Raw genomic sequence first — 19,385 nt, 5'->3', positions numbered from 1 at the left:
CGGCAGACGGCTAGGCTTGAGGCGACGCGACGCATAAGTTTGACCGACAAAAAGAGAAAATGCAAAAAGATGGGGAGGGTCTGCGTGGAAAATTTCACGAAATGACCTGAAACCCCAAAACTTTTCTACCAATGACCTCTTCCTAAAAACTATTCTACCACTGATCTTTTCCCCATGCAAAATTTCAAAATTACCCCTAGTTTTTAAAAAGCCTTCAGACCGCACGGTGAACGCGTCTCTACGAATACTTTAAGCAAGCATTTAGATATTACTAATCAATCGTATAAAGAATACTAAGCGATCGGATAGATATTACTAAGCGATCGTATAGAGAATATTAAGCGATCGGATAGATATTACTAAGCGATCATATAGAGAATACTAAGTGATCATTTAACTATCCACTATACGATCGTTGAGATATCTATTGTGCGATAGTATAGTTTTTGTTAATGATCATTTAGAGAATACTAAGTGATCGTTTAGATATCCATTATGCGATTGTTTGGCTAATAATAAGTGATCGTTTAGATAATACTAAGTGATCGTTTAGCTAACTGTTACGCGATCGTTTAGATATCCATTATGCGATCGTTTGGCTAATACTAAGCGATCATTTAAGTTTTGTTATGCGATCGTTTAGATAATACTAAGCGATCGTTTAACTAACTGTTACGAGATCCTTTAGTTTTCATTTAGATAAATTTGTGCTAAATTTGTAGAATACAATTGGTGTTGTACATTTAACTAAGCAAAGAAATAACTAAGCGATCGTTTAGATAAATTTGTGTTAAAATTACATATTGTACAGTATAATTGGTATTGTACATAATATAATTGATGCTAAAATTACATGTTGTATAGTGTAAATTTGTACAGTATAATTGGTGCTAAAATTACATATTGTATAGTATAATTGGTATTGTACAGAAAAATCGAAGCGAAAGCGAAAATTACATATTGTTTAGTCTAGATGGGCTAATGCCAAGTGTTATCAACATTTGTCTGCACATTTTCTTGATATATCCTGTCTGACCACATCGTGTACACCTATGTATTTTTCGTGGCTCCTCTCCAATTGAATGTATTTTGACGGCTTGACATCGACCTATACTTACTACCTTTTGTGGTGGTAGAATTGGTTCAAAATCTCCAACCCATTCTTGACTGTGTCTGACTAGGAAGATTGGTTCGGCATAAGCAACAAGCACACACTCAATTGTAAACCATTTTGCACATAATGTTTGAACATTAATGTTTCTCAGGGTCGCTGCAGATATTGCATGGGAGCATGGGATCTCGATGCAATTAAACTCCATACACGTACATGTCCGTGAACGAAGATCCTTGTAACCGCCTTTGCAATTGAGATGTGACGATCTGATATAATCACTAGATTGGGAACGTCTCCTATTGAAGCCTTCAAATGAGTCATGAACCAAGTCCATGATGCATCGTTCTCACCATCTACAATAATGAAGGCGATAGGATATATGTTGTTATTTTCATCGATACACGTTGTTATTAACAACACATCTTTGTATTTCTCATGCAAATGGGTCCCATCAACAACGATTACTGGGCGGATGCAGTTTAGAAAACCCCTGATACACGGACCAAGTGCCATGAAGATGTACTTAAAGTATTGTCCGTCTTCTACTTCAACCTCAAATATGGTACCTGGATTTGCAAGCTTAAGTGTCTCGCCGTATGCCATAATAACAACATATGATCCTTCTGGTGACCCTCGTGCATACACCAATCTGTACTCTCTAGCGCGATAAGCATGTCCATAGGTAATGTACACTCCATATTCTTGTCGGACGTCTTCAATTATATCTCTTGGGCGGTATGTTCAGCCAACTTGTTCATATTTGGACTTTATTAAGTGTCCAATAACCCAACTTTTTGCTTGTCGATGATTACCAATTCTCATTTTAAGAGAACATGTATGTTCGCTGGGATATTTGATCACTTTGAAGGAATCACTTTCTTCCATTTTTTTGGCACAGACCCTCCACTTGCATTCCTCCACCAAACACCGGACAGTTAGCAAGCTCTTCGTTGACTTTTTTACGCGGTAGTCAAAGTTCTTTCTTATTGCAAGCATCGATAATTTAACTGACATGTCATATTTCAAAAAGAAAATTTGACCGATCTTTATATCCTCGTCATTCAGACAGTCATGAGGTATTGTGACGAGGTTGTCATACGATGGGCCCTCTGATGGTTCGGGTATATCAACAAATGGTTCGGTTGGAACGGTGGAATGCATTAAAACCGAAGGCATCACAACCGGTGGAACAAAAACAGGTGGGGTTGGAACATGGATGTTAGGTGTTGAAGAAGTTTGTCTATATCCATGTTCAGTATTGAATTGTGAAGTACATCTGGGTTCACTGTTCCGACCAAACCAAGCTTCACTTCGGTCATCCCCCAAGTTACATGGCTCAATATGATCGTCAATTGAAGACATGATATGAATTGGATTGGGTTGATCGGTTGGATTGCAATGTTGGTGTATTCCATGACTATTAGCAGGTGTAACTGATACAAATAATGGCATCTGGGATGCCTCACTGCCTTCTAAAAAGAAACTAAGATCTTCATTATCGACTTTGTCAATTGGGGGAGCCGGGACTAACAGATTGTAGCAACATTTGATGTGTATATCAAACATATCTGAATCGATATTCAGTCGGTGCATCATACTCACTAATTCACTAACTGTTATATCATTTCTGACTTTAAGACCTTTCATATGACCACCAACATAATTTCTTCTACACTCATTCCAATCCTCACCAAATCATACAAAGATGCGAAGTAGTGCCATTGATCTACAATTGGATAAACAAATCATTGATAAGTGAACGATCGTGTATAAATTACTGTGCGATTGTGTATAAATTACTACACGATCATTTATAATTTACTACATGATCATTTATAATTTACTAAACGATCGTGTTGTAATTTATGAACGATCGTGTAGTAATATATAAACGATCGCATAGTAAACGATTACATAGTAATTTACTAAACGACCGCATAGTAAATTATTAAACGATCGTTCTAATTTACTAAATAATCGTGTATAATTACTAAACGATCGTGTATAATTACTCATTGCATATATTACTAAACGATCGTTTATAATTTACTAAACAATCGTGTATAAATTACTACACGATCGTTTATAATTTACTAAACGATTGTGTATAATTTACTACACGATCGTTTAGTAAATTTATAAACGATCGTGTAGTAAATTATACACGATCGTGTAGTAAATTATACACGATCGTATAGTAAATTATAAACGACCGTGTAGTAATTTAATGTTAAACGACACTTATTATGAAAGAGATCTGAGAGAAGAAATTGTACATTGAATGAAGGGCTGAAGAAACTGTTGAAGGAAGAAGAAATGTGGACTGAATCCGACGATGAAAACTACGAGAGAATCCGAAGATGTTGGGTTGAAACTCTGAGAGAAAGCTACGAGAGAACAATGAGAGAATTTCGTGAGGAGTTCGACGACAGAAAGTGAATAATGAAATAGACGTTCCATTCTCTTCAGAATATTAGTTGGGAATAAATATCTTGGTGGAATGTTGGTGGTGTATTGAATGTACTTTGAATGAAGGGTTGAAGAAATCGTAGAAGGAAGGAGTTGGCGGTCTGAAGACTTTTTAAAAACTAGGGGTAATTTTGATATTTCGCATAGGAAAAAAGTTTTTAGGAAGAGATAATTGGTAGAAAAATTTTTGGGCTTTGGGTCATTTTGTGAAATTTTCCCGATCTGCATGCACGACCGAAAGGAAGAAGAAAAGGAAAAAAAAGTTTTCTTTTTAACCCTTTTTTTTTCTTTTCTTTGCAAGCAAATCGAGGTCGCCTAAAACCCTTATTTAACAACTCCACTCCCAAAGAAACCCAATTTTTTTTTTACTTAAACAAATTCCTAAACAAAAATATTTATAACTTTTTATATATATTTTCTTAAAACTCCCTAATATCCACATTAAATTAAATAATCCACAACTATGTAAATCCAAAAATCAACTTAATTCCAAATTTTCAAACCATTTATCACATATTTTCAAACCTAAAATAAAATTCAAATTTTTTTTCAACAACAAAATCGTCAATTCACCCAAGATAAAACAAATTGAATTTATCTTAAAAAATTTTGGGGACGTCACATTAACAGTGAAAATACATTGTCACAGCCTAACTGTATAAAATTTGACTTCCTGAAGTGAGAGAAAATCAATCATAAGAAACTTTGTCTAAAATGAGATATTAATTCTTCCTTGAAATAGAAGAAATCAGGAAACTACAGGATTGCAACAGGAAGCTAGCTATAGTGTTTAGAAGCAGTATTTTACTATTTTCATTGCATGGCTATGCATAACAAAAATTATGTACCTGAAATTACTGGCTTTTCTCAACCCTTAAAGGCTCTCATTTCTTCGTGGGAGGTAAAGAGAGGCTCTAACAGAAGCATATAACTGTGGTCGTATTTACAAGAATTTTTTTTGGGGGGGTGGCGCGGCAACTATGGCTACAAAATCGACTCTGTCAGTGTTGCTCTCATTATTTCTTTCGTTTGACCTTCACAAATCTCCTCTTAGACTTGTCGCTGCTACCAGCATTCAAGGAGAAGCTTCCTTCCGCCTTAGCTTCTAGGCTGCTAGAAGAAGCAATATATGGATAAGAATTTTGGGGTTCAGCCAAAGTCTGCTGCTTTCCAACTTGAAAGGGGTTTAATTCAGATGTGCCTGCACTGCCTGGACCAAAAGAGAATCCTGATGAAGGAGGTGGGATTGGCTTTTGACTGAAAAGTGGAACATTGTCCTTGGAGATACCCTGCTCTTCACAGTCATTGTTGCCTAAAGAAACTCTGAAAGCAACTTTGGGATGAGAATTACTCATAACAGGCTCCGATGAGGAACCTGCTAATGCTGCTGCTGAGGTTGTCGAATTTAAGGAACTAAAAGATGCCCCTGTAAATGACTCGAATCCAAGACGTGTCCCAGAAGTAGATAAATTGGACTTACCGATGGTTGAAGTTTCCGGGGCGCTAGTGAACCCAGTGATGGGAAATTCCGATGGTCTACTTCCTGAATTAAACAGTTCAGAAGCAGGAGATGAGCACCCAGCCATCCCTGATGATACATGCGACATCGGTGATCCTAAAATCACGGATGTTTTTTCTGAATTAGCGGTAAATTCCTTTACAGCAGAAACTTCCTCAGCACTAAGCTCGGTTGCACAGCTAACAGTAGGTGCTCTCAACAGATTAGTCACAAACGAAGGTATTGCTGCAGAATTGAAGCTGAACATACTATAGTGAGAATTTGCAGGTGTAGTTATGCAACTGAAATAAGTGTCATTTACATTGTGCAGGCTCGCATCCTGCTTGATCTTGTCTTCGTAACTTCCTATGCCCGAAGTTGATGGAACAAATGAAGATGGCAGAGTTGCGGTTATATTAGCATTGTTGCTGGCACATGTGGCAGAGAGGAAGATATTTCTGGATGAACTTTGACTCATAAATCCAGTTGATGGACTGTAGGAAGAGAATAGAGATGGGCATGAAATAGAAAGGCCACTATTTAGGCTTTGATAGCTAGGAGTCGAGCTAAATGAGAATGCAGGTCCAGCTGATATGGAAGCAGAGGATGAGAACGCATCATTGCAAGTCCTGATGAAAAGAAAATTTGAAATATCATCACTATCAGTTTTACATTATGAACAGTAAACATGAAGAAAACAAATTTTCCAGGTATAAAAAGTGAACGAGCGCAAAAATGATGTAAGAAATGAAGAAAGATGAAATGACAAATTTTCAAACAAATGTCATTTAGAATCTATCGAGGAACGTGCTTTAATGTTCTTTTCTTCCCTTAAGAACTTAGAAAAATGATTCTCTTCCCATTAAATTCACATCCAGTTAGAAGGAATCTTCAATACTTCCAACAATGTTCACCGTACATTCAAGGTCTGTTTTTTCTTTTCCTAAAAAAAAGAAAAGAAAGAGCTTTTCATTAACGAATGAGAAGTAGGAAAAAAAGGGGAGACAAGCTATCAATCCACTCAAAACCAAAGGAGACTTGCATATGCTTCTCTAATTGATCGAAGAAAATGGAAAGACTACAAAACTATACTTCTGAATAGAAGAACTGAATATACCAACCTCCAAGAGCAATCTAGCTTATGGTTTGAAGAAGCTAGGTTACACTGCGTGTATGGGTATGAAGGTTCGTCGCCATTTGCAGAAGCAGCACATGATTCTGTAAGAGAATCATCCTTATTCCCAACATCAAATGCCGTAGAACTAGCGTTTGGCTGTTTTAGTGGAGAGGCATTATTTACAAAGCTAAAAACTGAAGAATCGATTTGCTTATTTTCTGGAAGATCCTTGTTTCCAAAAGAATCGATAGTTTCTGGTTGTAAGGTGCAAAGTGAAGCATTTTGAAAAGTAAGTCTGGCATCGATATCATCATCAAAGCTGTCGTCAGAAGTTTTCAAATCAGAACTTCTGTTGAGAGAAGAACCCATTATCACTTGAGATGTAGTTTGCGGCTTTGCTGGAGCAAGGGCTTCATTGGCAGTTGTTTGTCTCACAGCCAAAGAAATGTCACCTTCTCTAGCCTCAGCAGTAGCAGGTGCAACTTTATCAGCAGAACTTTCATCTTGGTCAACACTATCCTATCATTCAGAAAGGCAGCGAGACTAGTTAAAGATTCAAAAGATTCAAACAAACATAATCAAAAAGAAAGAAACCAGAGGAAAAATAATATTTGATCAGAGGCACATTACTTAGAATCCTTCGTGATCATCCAAATAATTATTTAATTGCTGCCAATGTAACAATCTTATTAAATGTTTGCACATTACTACCAAATATTATAGCAGTAAAGAAGTAAATGATAAGTAGAAGAAACAATGAAAACCACGTATGGATTCTAATTAGGTGTCTGAAGTTTTACTTGAACGCAGGTAAATGAAATAACTTAACATTATCATAACAAAATCTAACAGCCTCGTCAAGAAAAGAGGGGGAAAAAACTACAAAATGGAACTTTGTTCAATGGCAGAAAAGAAACAAATGCCTGTGAGTCAGGGAGATTACGGGTACTAACGGTTTAGGGGAATATTTGAAATAAGTTATGGTTTCTACTCATATACTATTAGTATGGTTTTTTTTCCCTTTTAAATTTTGAATGTTAAAGGGTATTATTGAGACTTGAAAGTTCATAAGTATTTTTGAAACAAAATATTTCCATAAAAAACTAGCAGGTATTTCTAAGTTTTTTTTTTTTTTAAGTTAAGGGTATATTGAAACTTTTGAAAGCCCAAGAGTATTTTTAAACAAAGTTCAAAGTCCAAGGATATTTTCTATAATTTAGTCTTTTTTTTTAAAGGAAAGAAATTGAGAGGCAAAATTTCGTAACCTAAACACTGATTTTCGCCATGAGATTTATGTGTGCATGTGGAAAATAAGAAAAAGAACATCAAGATATTATTGAGCGCTTTTGCCACAATGTTTTACCATTTACATGGAAAGTTTAAACGTTACAAACCTTGTCAGGCGACATTGGAAATGCCCGTTTGTCTTTTAGAGGCCGAATGGTAGATTTCACCACAGCAGATGCAGGCACTCCTAGGTCATTCATGCAATCCTTACAAGAACCTATTGAGCCAGTGTCCTTCAGTAGAGCACAACTAGGATGAGGATCCGAAGATTTCAGTTTTTCCAGCTTCTCTCCATTTTGGAAAGTATTCTCTCGGTTCTCTTGATATGAGATCCCATGCAAACTATTTGACTGCTTGTCGTCGTGAACAAATTCTTCATTTCTAGGTAAGTCCACATCCTTCACATTTCTGAGATGCCCACCTACTGTGAGTGGTGACAGCTTAGCGTGAGATTTTTCCCCAACAGGAAGTCGATTAAATGTAGATATTTTCTCCTTTGGAGGGGTCAACTTATCGAGCTGCTCCAATATTTTAGAAGCTATCTTAGAAGACCTTGAAGGAGTATAAATAGAGCCAGTACCTGCAACAGGAATGTTATGATTCTCCACGTTCATAGTAAACTTTCTTCCAAAAGTTTTCTTGGGTTTAAGGGGCAGTTGTGAGTTCCAAATAGAAGATGGAAAATTCTGAAATCTCCCAAATTTGGAGCTCTGAGAAGCATCAAAATTAAGACCATCTTCAGGGACAGAAATAGGTCTAGCAGAAACGGGTAGGCTTAATCCCTTTGAAAGATGAATGTTAGGTTTTTGTCGAGTTCTGCGCAGAGGAACAACAGGTCCAATGTGTTTATCAAAAAATGAGCTCCTACGTTTCAAACCCTGCATATGGTAGAAATAAATACAGTAAAATGATTTAACGTGCAACTCCATGAAACAGAGCATCTGAGACATGCAGGATGATCAGATTATAAAATCTTCCTCTATTCTGAATTAGAGTATCCGTTAACAGTGATCCCAACTACTAGGGGTCTCATAAAGCCTTGCTAATGAATGTAGTATGAACTCTGGAATAGGGCAACTGAGTCATGCTGAGCATTGCAGATCAGCTTTGAGAGTTGGAAGTTATAAAACCATTCTCACAAGTACCTGACTAGTAGATGATGGCGCAAGCAACATATCATTTGATTTTGAAGAGAATAATATACTAGTTGGACCAGCTGAATTTTCCCCAAGTCCTTGAGCTCGCAAAGATTGCATTGAAGGACAAACTTTTGGCTGCTTACTGCCCATGTATGCCCTTGCTATCTCTGCAGGTGAAGAAATATCTTCATCAAGGACCTGAAGAATTTTAACCACTAAATGTGACCGAGTATCAAGGGAAAAAAACATATGAAAAATAATTTATTTGAGAACTCTTATGCACGGAGATCACAAGGCATAAAAACTGGGGAAAGAAAAGAAAGAACCGTACACTTGAACTCAAGATGGGAGTTGAAATTAATGGCCTGCCCATCCTAACTTCTGAATTTGGTATTTTTACAAACTCCTTCCTGTTAGATTCTGGAATGGAAGAGATAAACTTGAGCCTTTTCTCCTCATTCACAACAGGTAAGTCAACATTTCTTGAATGCAATAAGGTTGTCAAATGATCAATCTCAGACCTGCAGAGTGATTCTCATTTTAAGGAGTCATAGAAATAATCCCAAGAGCTAAAAAAACCAGTCTATAATAAATGGTTAACTTTGAAAAATATATTACATTTAACTATAACGGAAAATGCAGGAAACAGAAACAATCCAAACCAAAAGATGGAAGCACCAAAAGTTACTGAAACCATACTGCATGGAAGGGGAAAAAACAACAAGAAGAAGAAAATAAAATCCGAAGTGCCTGAAACAGTACTCATTTACGATAGAGTAATATATACTGTAAAAGTTACCTGGTGAAGGTCTTTTGCTTCAAAGTTTTCTCAAGCTCCATCATTAAACATTGATCAGATGATCTACTCCGATTGTCACCTTCATTGGTTACTACTTTGACCTCAAAAGGGTCCTTTGCAAGTAAATTTTTTATTTGCATACCACAAAAAAGTATCCAATTAGATTAATCAATGAAAGTGCATTCAGAACATGGAAAAGAACGATATAGAAACCCAATTTCTTTTAAATAAGCATAAAATAACTGATGACTATCAAGTTTAAAGAACACTCATATCTTCTAAGTTCTAAGCATAAGCACCTGCCAGATATCAAAATAAAACTTACATTTACATTGGCCTTCTTGTCATCCTTTCTCGACTGGCTTGATTCTGATGCATGAAAGGAAAATTAAACGAGCAGATTACTCTTGGAAAATAAAACGATCTGATGCTACTTAACTAATAAAGTACCTAAAATAAAAACCGTCTTAAATGTAGTACGTGCCAGTAAACATTGAAATAACTAAGACTTCTTCGATGGATGAAGAAGTTGCAAGATATCAAAATAGTCGCAAATAGTCGCAAATCACAATAGCATTCGTGAATGATACACTACAGAGACATAAGAAAAATCATTAAGAAGTTGAAACAGAAACCTTGAGACGAAACACGAGACGTTAAATGGTGAGGGAAATTTCGGATCACGGAGGAAAAAAGCATCCGAGAACCAGAGGAAATGAGCCTTTGAGCCGGATCAACGAGCTTCAAGATCCATGAATTGTTTCCAGATGTTCTTAAGGTAGTCAGCGGCCGATCATAAGGTTTCACCGGCGGTTTCCTAACGAATCTTTCATCTCTAAACTTCCCAACCGTTTCCAACCCTTCTTTTTCTACTGGGCTTTTCTGTTCCCTCGCAGTAGCCATGAATGAGAATTAAGGCGAGGAAGAACCATACAGTATCTCAAATCTCAATCAAATTCAAGAACGAATTTTATCGCAGAGAATGGAATCGTTAGCTTTTTCAGACGGAAGAGATCAGGAAGCGGAGGTTTTTTCCGGTTCTTTAATGGCGCGAAATTGATCGTGATGAAACAGCCCAGAAAATACTCTTTTTTTGTTAAATTACATTCGTGTAGTTTATAATTTTGGAAATTTTCACATATATAGAAAAAGTTAATATAGAATGATAGACGCTCTTTATATTACCTTCTATCACAGATAAATTACTTCTATCCGCATTTATCATAAAAATTAAATTAATAACTTTCTTATTTTTCTATTTATAAAAATCTCCCTTATAATTTTGATTTATATATTTTAAAGTTTGTTTAATTTTAATTTTCATATTTTTAAATATATAATTTTAGTCTCTATAATTTTAATAAATTATAAATTATCTGATTTTTAAAAAAATTATTATCTAAAAATACTTTTACTGTAAATTTTAAATACATAATCTCATCGTGTACTTAGCTTCATGAAAACTTTATTATTATTTAGCTAATTTAAATAAAAATCAACTTCGAGTGATTAAATTCAAAATTTATTGAAAATACAGAGGTTAAAATTGAACATATGAAAATACATGCATTAGAATTGAAAAAACTCCCAATTATATAAACTAAAATAGTATTTTAAACTATTATATAAAAAATCTAAAATGTTCGGTTAATTTTGGAAAAAAAATCACTTTTATCTTTTGGATTTTAAATTTTGTTAAAAAAAAAATTGGAGAGTATTTTTTCATTGAAATAAGAGAAAAGAGGAAAGATGAAGGGATGGTTAATGTATAAAAATTGGAAGATATAGGTGATATCATTTACACTATTGTATAATACATAAACGATTGTGCGTAAAAATTGATTATGTAAATGACTTAAAACTATATCTTTTGATTGAAATAAATGGTAAAAATACACAATCTTAATATTTTATATAATTGTAAATAATGTCCTGTAAGTTTTTTTTTTTAAATTACCCCTTAGCTTTCATGACAAATTTTCATTATAATGAAAAAATATATTAAAAAAACAATTTTAAAGTTTGGGATATTTTTTGGGAACAAATTTGCTAATATTTAGGTCATATATGCTAATATAGCAAAAAAAAAAAAAAGATTTAAAATAATATATTATATTTAATAAATAATACAAAATTTCACCCATATTTTTAAGAAATTATTTTAAATGACAAAGTTGCTGAAAACATTTACAAAAAATAACAAAATATTACTGTCTATCTACGATAAATAGCGATATACTACTATCAGTATCTATTATGACACGAAAAGACACAAATAGTAGTATATCATAGATAGACAATTAAATTTTACCATATTCATAAATATTTTGATTCATTTTCCTATATTTGAAAATTATCATAAATATATAAAGGGTTTCCTTATTGGTATATCATCGACTTTTCTTGTTAAATTATAGATCGAATCCTAAATTTTAAGTATAGTACCCATTTAGTCATTGGAAATTTTCAATTAAAAAAGTATATATATCCTTCAAATTTTATTTTATTTATATATCCCCAAGTTTTATTATTATTTTTATTTTAAATAACTTTAAGTTTTAAGTGGTTGAAATGGTATAATAACTTTTCACAATTTTTTCTAGAGGATTTGCAAGGTTAATTTTCTAAGGCTAGAAAATAGTCAATAAATTATATACATTTGAAACTCTTAAATCAGAATTCAAATTTTCATTGCTCATCAAAAGTCTTTCATAATGTTACAAAACAATGAAAGGGAAAAAAGAAGAAAAAATATATGCCTTTTTCTCTGCATAGTATTCTGAAGTGCTAGGTTGATTCTGGCCAAGAAAACTCGTTGAGAACTAGGGAAGAAGGAAGAGATCGAAATGAATGACCTGGTTTCAAATGCATACGAGCGAGCAGGCGAGCAGCCCCGACTCCTTGCTACAGTAATTTGCAGGCAAGAACAATAAAGAAACTAAACTTTAATGGTACCTTTACATAGAACACTAAAGTTTTAAAGCCTCCCTAAAGCCAATGCTGAAAGTACTTTGGAGACCTTTCTTGCCAGCATTGGTTACATTTCCTTTTTGCATCATTGCCACGAACTCGTTATAGTCGATTGTTCCATCCTGTAAAGTAAGGAGAATCATGAGATGATTGTTATAGTTGATTCCCATTGGATAACGTCTTCGATATAGAAAGTGCAAATAGTTGCAAATGATGAGTTTGGTCTCTAAAAGTAGTAAGAAATTCTAATGTCTTGGCAAGACAATGGAACTACTTACATTGTTTTGATCGACTTCGTGCATCATTTCTTCCAATTGAAGATCCTCTATCCCAAACTCTTTACATGCTTGTTGAAGTTCGTCGTGCGTAATGAACCCACTTCCATCCTTGTCAAAATACGAAAAAGCTGCTAGAAGATGATCTTCCTTCTCGATTTTGTTTAGATGCAATGTGGCAGCTACGAACTCACCATAGTCAATGGTTCCATTGTTATCGATATCTGCCTGTAATGCCATAGCATACACTTGAAAAATGTTGACTGAACAACGAGTTCATTGTTAAGAAAGAAATGGTATACAGTGCCGTAAGCAAATCTCGACAAATATTAGTAGATTAAACTACACATTTATTTCGAAAAGTCGTATCAGAAAGCATGAACTTACTGCTTGCATTAGGTCGTAAATTTCAGACTCCTTAAGATTAGCTCCAAATTTTTTCAATCCAGCTTTGAGTTCTTCAAATGTGATTTGACCGCTGTTGTCTGTGTCTATCATCTTGAACATTTCTTTGAGGCCAGCAATTTCTTCTTCAGATAAGCTCTCTGCAATGACCTACACAATTCAAAACAACAAAATTATTGTACTCTTTCAATTCGTGACAAGTCACTATTCTCCATCTGGGGATGAAACATTTTATTATATCGGCTAAAGTTTTCCGATTTCATGAAAGACTTGCTTCTCGCTCTCAGAACGTTTTCCTTTCACAATGTCAATAACTAGATTATTTGAAGCTATCAAGCACATCAATATGGGAGGTCTGGTTGGAAAAGAAAGGACTATGGAGTATAGACTTTTTAAAGACTGTTAGAAGAGGAGGAAGGTTTGGGACATCATTCATTGTAAGGCTTCACTATGAGTTCTTCCTCCACACTTCTTTCAGATTTACGATTGCTTCTTTTTATCAGCATCAACTATAGGAACCTTTTATAATTCTCAAGCACTCTCTCGGGTTGATTTCTTCTCGACGTTCACTTATTTCGAAAGAAATTTACCACATCCATAATAGCTACTTTGCTTGGTTGGTGATGCTAGTTGTAATTATGTAAACAAATAGACTTTTCTACAGCTATCAGTGTTGGAAATTTGAATGCTTACCTTGATCGCCATTTTCTTTAGCTTGTTCATGGCTGAAAACTGCTTCAAGCGAGTCAAGACTGCTGAATCAAGTGGCTTGTCAGGAGCCACACCGTCAACTTGAACCCAAGGGTGACCTGTAATGAATTAGCTCAGTAAGTGCAGTGCAGAAAGAAAAACACTGATCATATACGTAAAAGGATCTCAACGACATTCGAGGCCTTAGAAGAACTGCTGCATAAATTACTCAATATATGATGAACAACTATACAACATGAAATTCAAGAGATGGCTTACACAAAACTTCATATGCAGTCAGTCTCTTTTTTGGGTCTCGAATAAGCATTCTTCTCACCAAATCTTTCGCACTGTCGGAGATGCTGGGCCAAGGGTCAGAAGAGAAGTCCAGGTCCCCGTGCAGGACCTCTTCAAATATCCCTTGCTCGGATTCTATACATTGGAAAAAGGAAAACAGAATAAGAGATGAGGGAAGTGATTATAACAAGATATTAATGTTCAGCATATGGATGTTAAACATCCAAAAATTAATGGATCAAAATAGACCTACCAGCCCAAAAGGGAGGCACTCCACTCAACAGAATGTAGACAATTACTCCAGCACTCCAAACATCGGCTTCATGACCATAGCGCTTCCGCAAAACTTCAGGTGCAACATAGTATGGACTCCCGACCACATCGTTAAACTTTTCACCTGATTACACAATCCATGTATGGAGAGTCAAAATCACGGCCCAGTGCAACTATTCGATTTTACATTCATATGCACATAAACTGCAGATAGATACAGAGTCCTAGAGTTTTGAACTAATTCTTTAAAATGGAAATTAGTGAAATAGGTTGCTTCAAGAAAGCTCTTAATAAAACATTCATTACCTTTACACTGGTCAGTAACACTATAGATTTTAAACAACACCAGATAACAAATATCATCTCAACCCATTTAGAAGTCATTAGAGAGTACAGAACTGATGGCTACTATATTTATTATGTCAAGAACCACAGTTATATACCTGGTTTGAAAAACACTGATAGTCCAAAATCAATTGTTTTGAGAAGTGACTCCTCCTCCTTGCTGACGAAGAGAAAATTCTCGGGCTTAAGGTCTCGGTGCATTACTCCAAGAGCATGACATGCCTCCACAACCCCAACTATGGTCCTAGTAAGCTCAGCAGCCTTTCTTTCAGTATAATGTCCACGTTGAATGATCCTATCAAATAGCTCACCACCAGCACATAACTCCATAACTACCTGAACTGCAACTGCATCCTCATAAGCCCCCTTGATCGATATAACGTTCGCGTGTCCGGCCAAGTGGTGCATTATCTGAATTTCCCTTCTCACATCTTCAACATCATCTTCAGTGACCAACTTCCTCTTTGCAATTGACTTACAAGCATACTCTTTCCCAGTTGCCTTCTCCACACACATATATGTAGTCCCAAATTGTCCTTGACCTAGTTTCTTGCCCAAGCTGTAATATTCCTTAAAGTTTCCAGTTTTTGTCTGTAGAACTGAACCACCCCGAAGCCCGGCACTACCTACTCTCTTCATAACAGGGTTAGGGCGTACCTTAGGTTCCGAGGGCGGTTCCGGTTTGGCTTCTGATTCTGGCATTGTCACTTTTTCAGGGGGTTGGTTTTGAACCGGCAAAGGCGATTCGGTTTCCCTAGCTGCTACCTCATGCACACTTTCTCCATTAGTATGATGAGAAACTGAGTTCTCGGGAGATCTAGATCGCCACATAGCAGCAGACACAGATTGAAAGAATCCATTCTTTGAAATACTTGGTCCTACACAAGTATTCCCCATCAATACAGCTCAAAAACCTTCCAGCAACTTCCTCAATTCAAGCACAATAACACATTCCAATTCTATGTGATGTGATTGATTCTATGACAATTTGACACCAAACTAATTAAGATCCGATCTTCAAAACCTCAATACACAATTCTCCAAGTCAACCCCCAAAATAAGACACTGAAATCTCGGTAGGATAAACGAAACAAAGACTTGGGTCTAAGCTCATAAAGTAAGTGACCGCAGAATTACAATCAAATAACCATATACAACATCAAACAGAATCAAGAATCAGAATCAGAATCAGAATCATCCCCAAAACTTGAGAACCACTAATTGGTACAAAAATGGCAGAGCAATCGAATAGCAAAGTAAACACTCAGAAAGGAGATGAATCCAAAAGATAAAGAAAAGTAAACAAGTAAAGTACAAAAGTCAATGCCTCAATCCTTGTTTCTAATCAAATCTGAAGATGAACAACAAAATCCACATCACCAAACTCCCCAAACTCTTCCTAGAAACTAATTAGCACAACCCAGAATCAAATCCAGATACAAACCCATAAATCAAAAGAGGTAATCAACAAAGAATTGAACTCCTGAAAGAAATTCATCGACCCATGTAGGAAAAAATCAAAGGGGGTGTAGATCTTTAAGCAGAGAAAAGAAAACGATAAGCAATAAAGACATAGCTGAGGACAAAGTAGATGAGGAGTCGAGCTCCGGTTGAGCAGGTTGCTTGAAGAAGAGAAGAAGAAAGAGAATCGGTGAGGCTTATGGGTGGGTTTTGTCTGGTAAGTACGAAGACTTGTCAATAGAAATTAAAAAGAAAATGAATCAAATTGGAACATGGTTGCTAGTGTGATGGGTTTTTTTGGTTTGGGAAATTTTATTGCGCCAAAACGCGTTGAGTTGGATAATTCAATTCAATTCAATTCAATCCCCCGGCCTCTTCGGTTGGTCTGCTCTCCGGACTTCATTGATACAAATTGGACAAAGTCTCTTTTTCCTCTTTCCTCTTAAGTTATATCAACTTGCAAAATTGCTTGAGAAACTAGAATTGATCTTTCATGTCTTTTTCATTTTCCCCTTTGATAGAAGATTCAAACTTATCTCATCGAAGCTCGAAGTATATATTTTAATCTAGAGATGTTTTGATTGAATCTTATCCGATGAATTTAGATTTGAATCGATTCTAATGTTGATAGCTTTTTTTATTTGGATTATTTTCTTTTACCATTTTGTCTCTATGTATAGATGTCCATAATGTCCAACAAAAACTTGTTTCTTTTTCTCTTTTAGTTGTGTTGGTTAAATTTTGTTAGGTTAGACCTTTTTTCCCTACTTACTTTATATGTATATTTAAGCTATGTAAAGTGAGAGAATGATATAGGGAACATGTTTTATTTTAAATTAAAATATTAAAATTATTAAAATTCTACCTTTTTAATACTAGATTATCGATCTACTTATGTACCTCTAGACGGCGTATACTTTATGTTGATAAAATGTCTATGAAGAGGTCAATCTAGTCCATTAATCGAAGAGAGACAACTTGAAGATCAAAGATAAAGATGAAGAGACTGTTGAGCCCAATAGGAACCAAGTCAATGCTTTGCACCACTAAGTGGAGTAGCCATTACTATATTAGATATAAATCAGCTCTACGCGTTTAAAAAGAAAAAAGGACAATAGAAAACTCTATAAATAGTGAGTGTCAATCATATGCACTACTATTTTACCTTAGTTAAATTCGATCTAGATATTAACTTAGCATCAAAACATGTTGAACATAACACCACATTTCTTCTAACTTTCAAGTCAACTCAATCATTCAACTTGTCATCTAGTTCAAGAGTTTAATCGGATTTGTGACGGAGGCATCACCAACTCTACATCGTTAAGTTAATTTATTTATTTATTTTTTTATTTAGCAACTAGAATTGAACTTTTAGCTTTACGGAGTGATGCTTGAATCTATTTTCAATTTTGAAGGATTTATTAGCTGGTATTTATAATAAACTTTTGGTATGGTTTTCACTGTAGTGTTTGATTTAATAAGGTTAGTAGTGGTTAAGTTTTAAATTAGATTTTTCCGTAAAATAATTTTTTAATTTTCCCTACTCATTTTTGCTAATAAAAATCTTTATCAAAATTAACAAATTGGCTTGTTCACTAGATTTCATATAAATTATCCCAAAAAAAAGTAGTTGATGATCAACATGTTGCTTCTCCTTTGACATAAGATTTTTCTCATTTTTATCATTTTTCACACACTTATTCGCACAATGTTTCTGGATAAACTTGTTTTATGGAGTTGAACTTGAGTTTCTGTTGGTGTAGATGTTGATTTGATGCATTGTGGTTCGACCTCTAATACTTGATCCCCTGATTTTCTTTCAGTTGAATGCATGTGCTTAACTTGAAGAAGCAAAATAAGTGTGCAACTTCAGGAGTCTAGGAGTCTTCTGATTGTTGGTGAATTCTTTCTAGGCTTTGGAATATAGAACTATTGACCTCCATGAATGAGGAGAGCTATTTATAGAGTTCTTTGGTGGGCCTCGTGGGCTTGAGCTTGGTTGGTCCATGAGCCTGATTAGTTGGACTTGGGCTTGGTTGGTCCTTGGACTTGGTCTTTCGGCCTAGTTAGTTGGATTTGAGCTTGATTTGACATTTGGGTCAAATTTAGCCCATTTTTAGGCTTAGTTGGACTTTAACCCAAATAATAATATCAAATTGGGTCAAACTAATCTTATTTGATTTAACGATCATGATGAAACCACGTGGCATCATCGAAATTTGCCTTTAACTTCAATTTGGGACACATGTCAACTGCTAATAGGTCATTTATGCTGAACGATGGTAAGTCTTTTGATTCTTCCATCGTTTTCGATGAACTTAGAGGAGTATCCTCTTCTTCTATTGTGCTGACAGCATGACATGCAACATCCTCTAGCGTTTTCCTCGAACCATGTCTATAGAATTCCTTTAGAAGGAAATCTGCTAATGTCACTTGTCCCTAGGTTGAGGGAAGTCCTCATCTTCCTCCTCAACAAACTTGGGGTTTGGAGCCTTCTTTTTTCCCTTCCTTTTTTTAGTCTTGCTCTCTCTTTTGTAACTCTGGTAGGAGTACGACTCTTTTTGGGCTTTCTCTTCTTTTGACGCGTTACAAGAATTCAGGCTTCGTCATCGTCACTATCGATGTATTCTTCTTTGTTATGAAAATCTGTGACTTGGATCTCTTGCTGAAACTGTATAACCACAGGTTTGAGGGTCCCAAACTGGACCAAACTCTCTATTTCACCATAACATATAATCGATGGAAGATCGCTCGGAGTTATTACCATCGTGGCATGATTTTTTTGAGCAACCTCATCCAAGTCTAGTTCAATCTTCCTCTCTCGAGCCAATCTTAGGATCAGCTCCTTTAGCACGAAGCATTTTTCGATCGGGTGGCTAACAACCCTGTGATACTTGTAGTAGTTAGGATTTTCTACCTTCCCTGCTTGTTCAGGTCGTTTACATTTGGTAATTGGATAAGTTGCTTTTCTAGCAGTTGCTCAAGAATATCTGCAACATTGGAGTCAGGAAATGGATAGACTTTTTCCTGCCTCTCCTTCAAAGTCAAGCAACGTCTTTCGCCTCTATCATCTTTATTTTCAATTTTCTTCTCATTTTCTTTTGAAAAAACTTAAATAAGGACGCATTAACGATCATTGATTCCTTCACGATGTCTTTCACATTCTTTTCAGCACCCTTTTATCTCTTTCTTATCTTTCTTTATCTCAGGGATCAGAAAATCCTTCGTTTCCCTATTGGCGAT

General features: G+C 35.5%; 2 protein-coding genes across 4 annotated transcripts; both read right to left on the bottom strand.

Annotated features, from left to right (window-relative positions):
* Positions 1–871: 871 nt before the first annotated feature.
* On the bottom strand, positions 872–10,528 carry LOC120082195 (uncharacterized). 3 transcript variants are annotated; one of them, XR_016530464.1, is made up of 10 exons: positions 10,059–10,528; positions 9,749–9,792; positions 9,424–9,536; positions 8,956–9,145; positions 8,631–8,822; positions 7,593–8,363; positions 6,203–6,717; positions 4,432–5,710; positions 3,391–3,501; positions 872–2,840 (listed from the first exon to the last, which is right to left on the bottom strand). XR_016530464.1 is itself a non-coding variant. In XM_039037462.2 (9 exons), the coding sequence occupies exons 1-9, from the start codon at positions 10,324–10,326 to the stop codon at positions 4,600–4,602; spliced, it is 3,048 nt and encodes a 1,015-aa protein (XP_038893390.1). In that variant the 5' UTR covers positions 10,327–10,528; the 3' UTR covers positions 4,288–4,599. The 3 variants fall into 3 exon arrangements, 2 of the variants coding, with proteins under 2 accessions (XP_038893390.1, XP_038893389.1); XM_039037462.2 differs by lacking the exons at positions 872–2,840; positions 3,391–3,501 and having other exon boundaries at positions 4,288–5,710; positions 7,593–7,909; positions 8,066–8,363; XM_039037461.2 differs by lacking the exons at positions 872–2,840; positions 3,391–3,501 and having other exon boundaries at positions 4,288–5,710.
* A 1,563-nt stretch (positions 10,529–12,091) lies between these two features.
* CPK1 (calcium dependent protein kinase 1) lies at positions 12,092–16,787 on the bottom strand. Its single transcript, XM_039036242.2, has 7 exons — positions 14,777–16,787; positions 14,314–14,457; positions 14,043–14,195; positions 13,767–13,882; positions 13,056–13,223; positions 12,672–12,896; positions 12,092–12,515 (listed from the first exon to the last, which is right to left on the bottom strand). Exons 1-7 carry the CDS (start codon positions 15,573–15,575, stop codon positions 12,393–12,395), a joined length of 1,728 nt encoding a protein of 575 aa, XP_038892170.2. The 5' UTR covers positions 15,576–16,787; the 3' UTR covers positions 12,092–12,392.
* Positions 16,788–19,385: the final 2,598 nt, after the last annotated feature.

Source organism: Benincasa hispida, chromosome 7 (assembly GCF_027475165.1).
Source record: "Benincasa hispida cultivar pf3 chromosome 7, pf3_genome.v1.1, whole genome shotgun sequence".
NCBI classification, from domain to species: Eukaryota; Viridiplantae; Streptophyta; class Magnoliopsida; order Cucurbitales; family Cucurbitaceae; genus Benincasa; species Benincasa hispida.
Note: the sequence above shows the minus strand (reverse complement) of the source record. Positions and strands in the feature narration are given on the sequence as shown.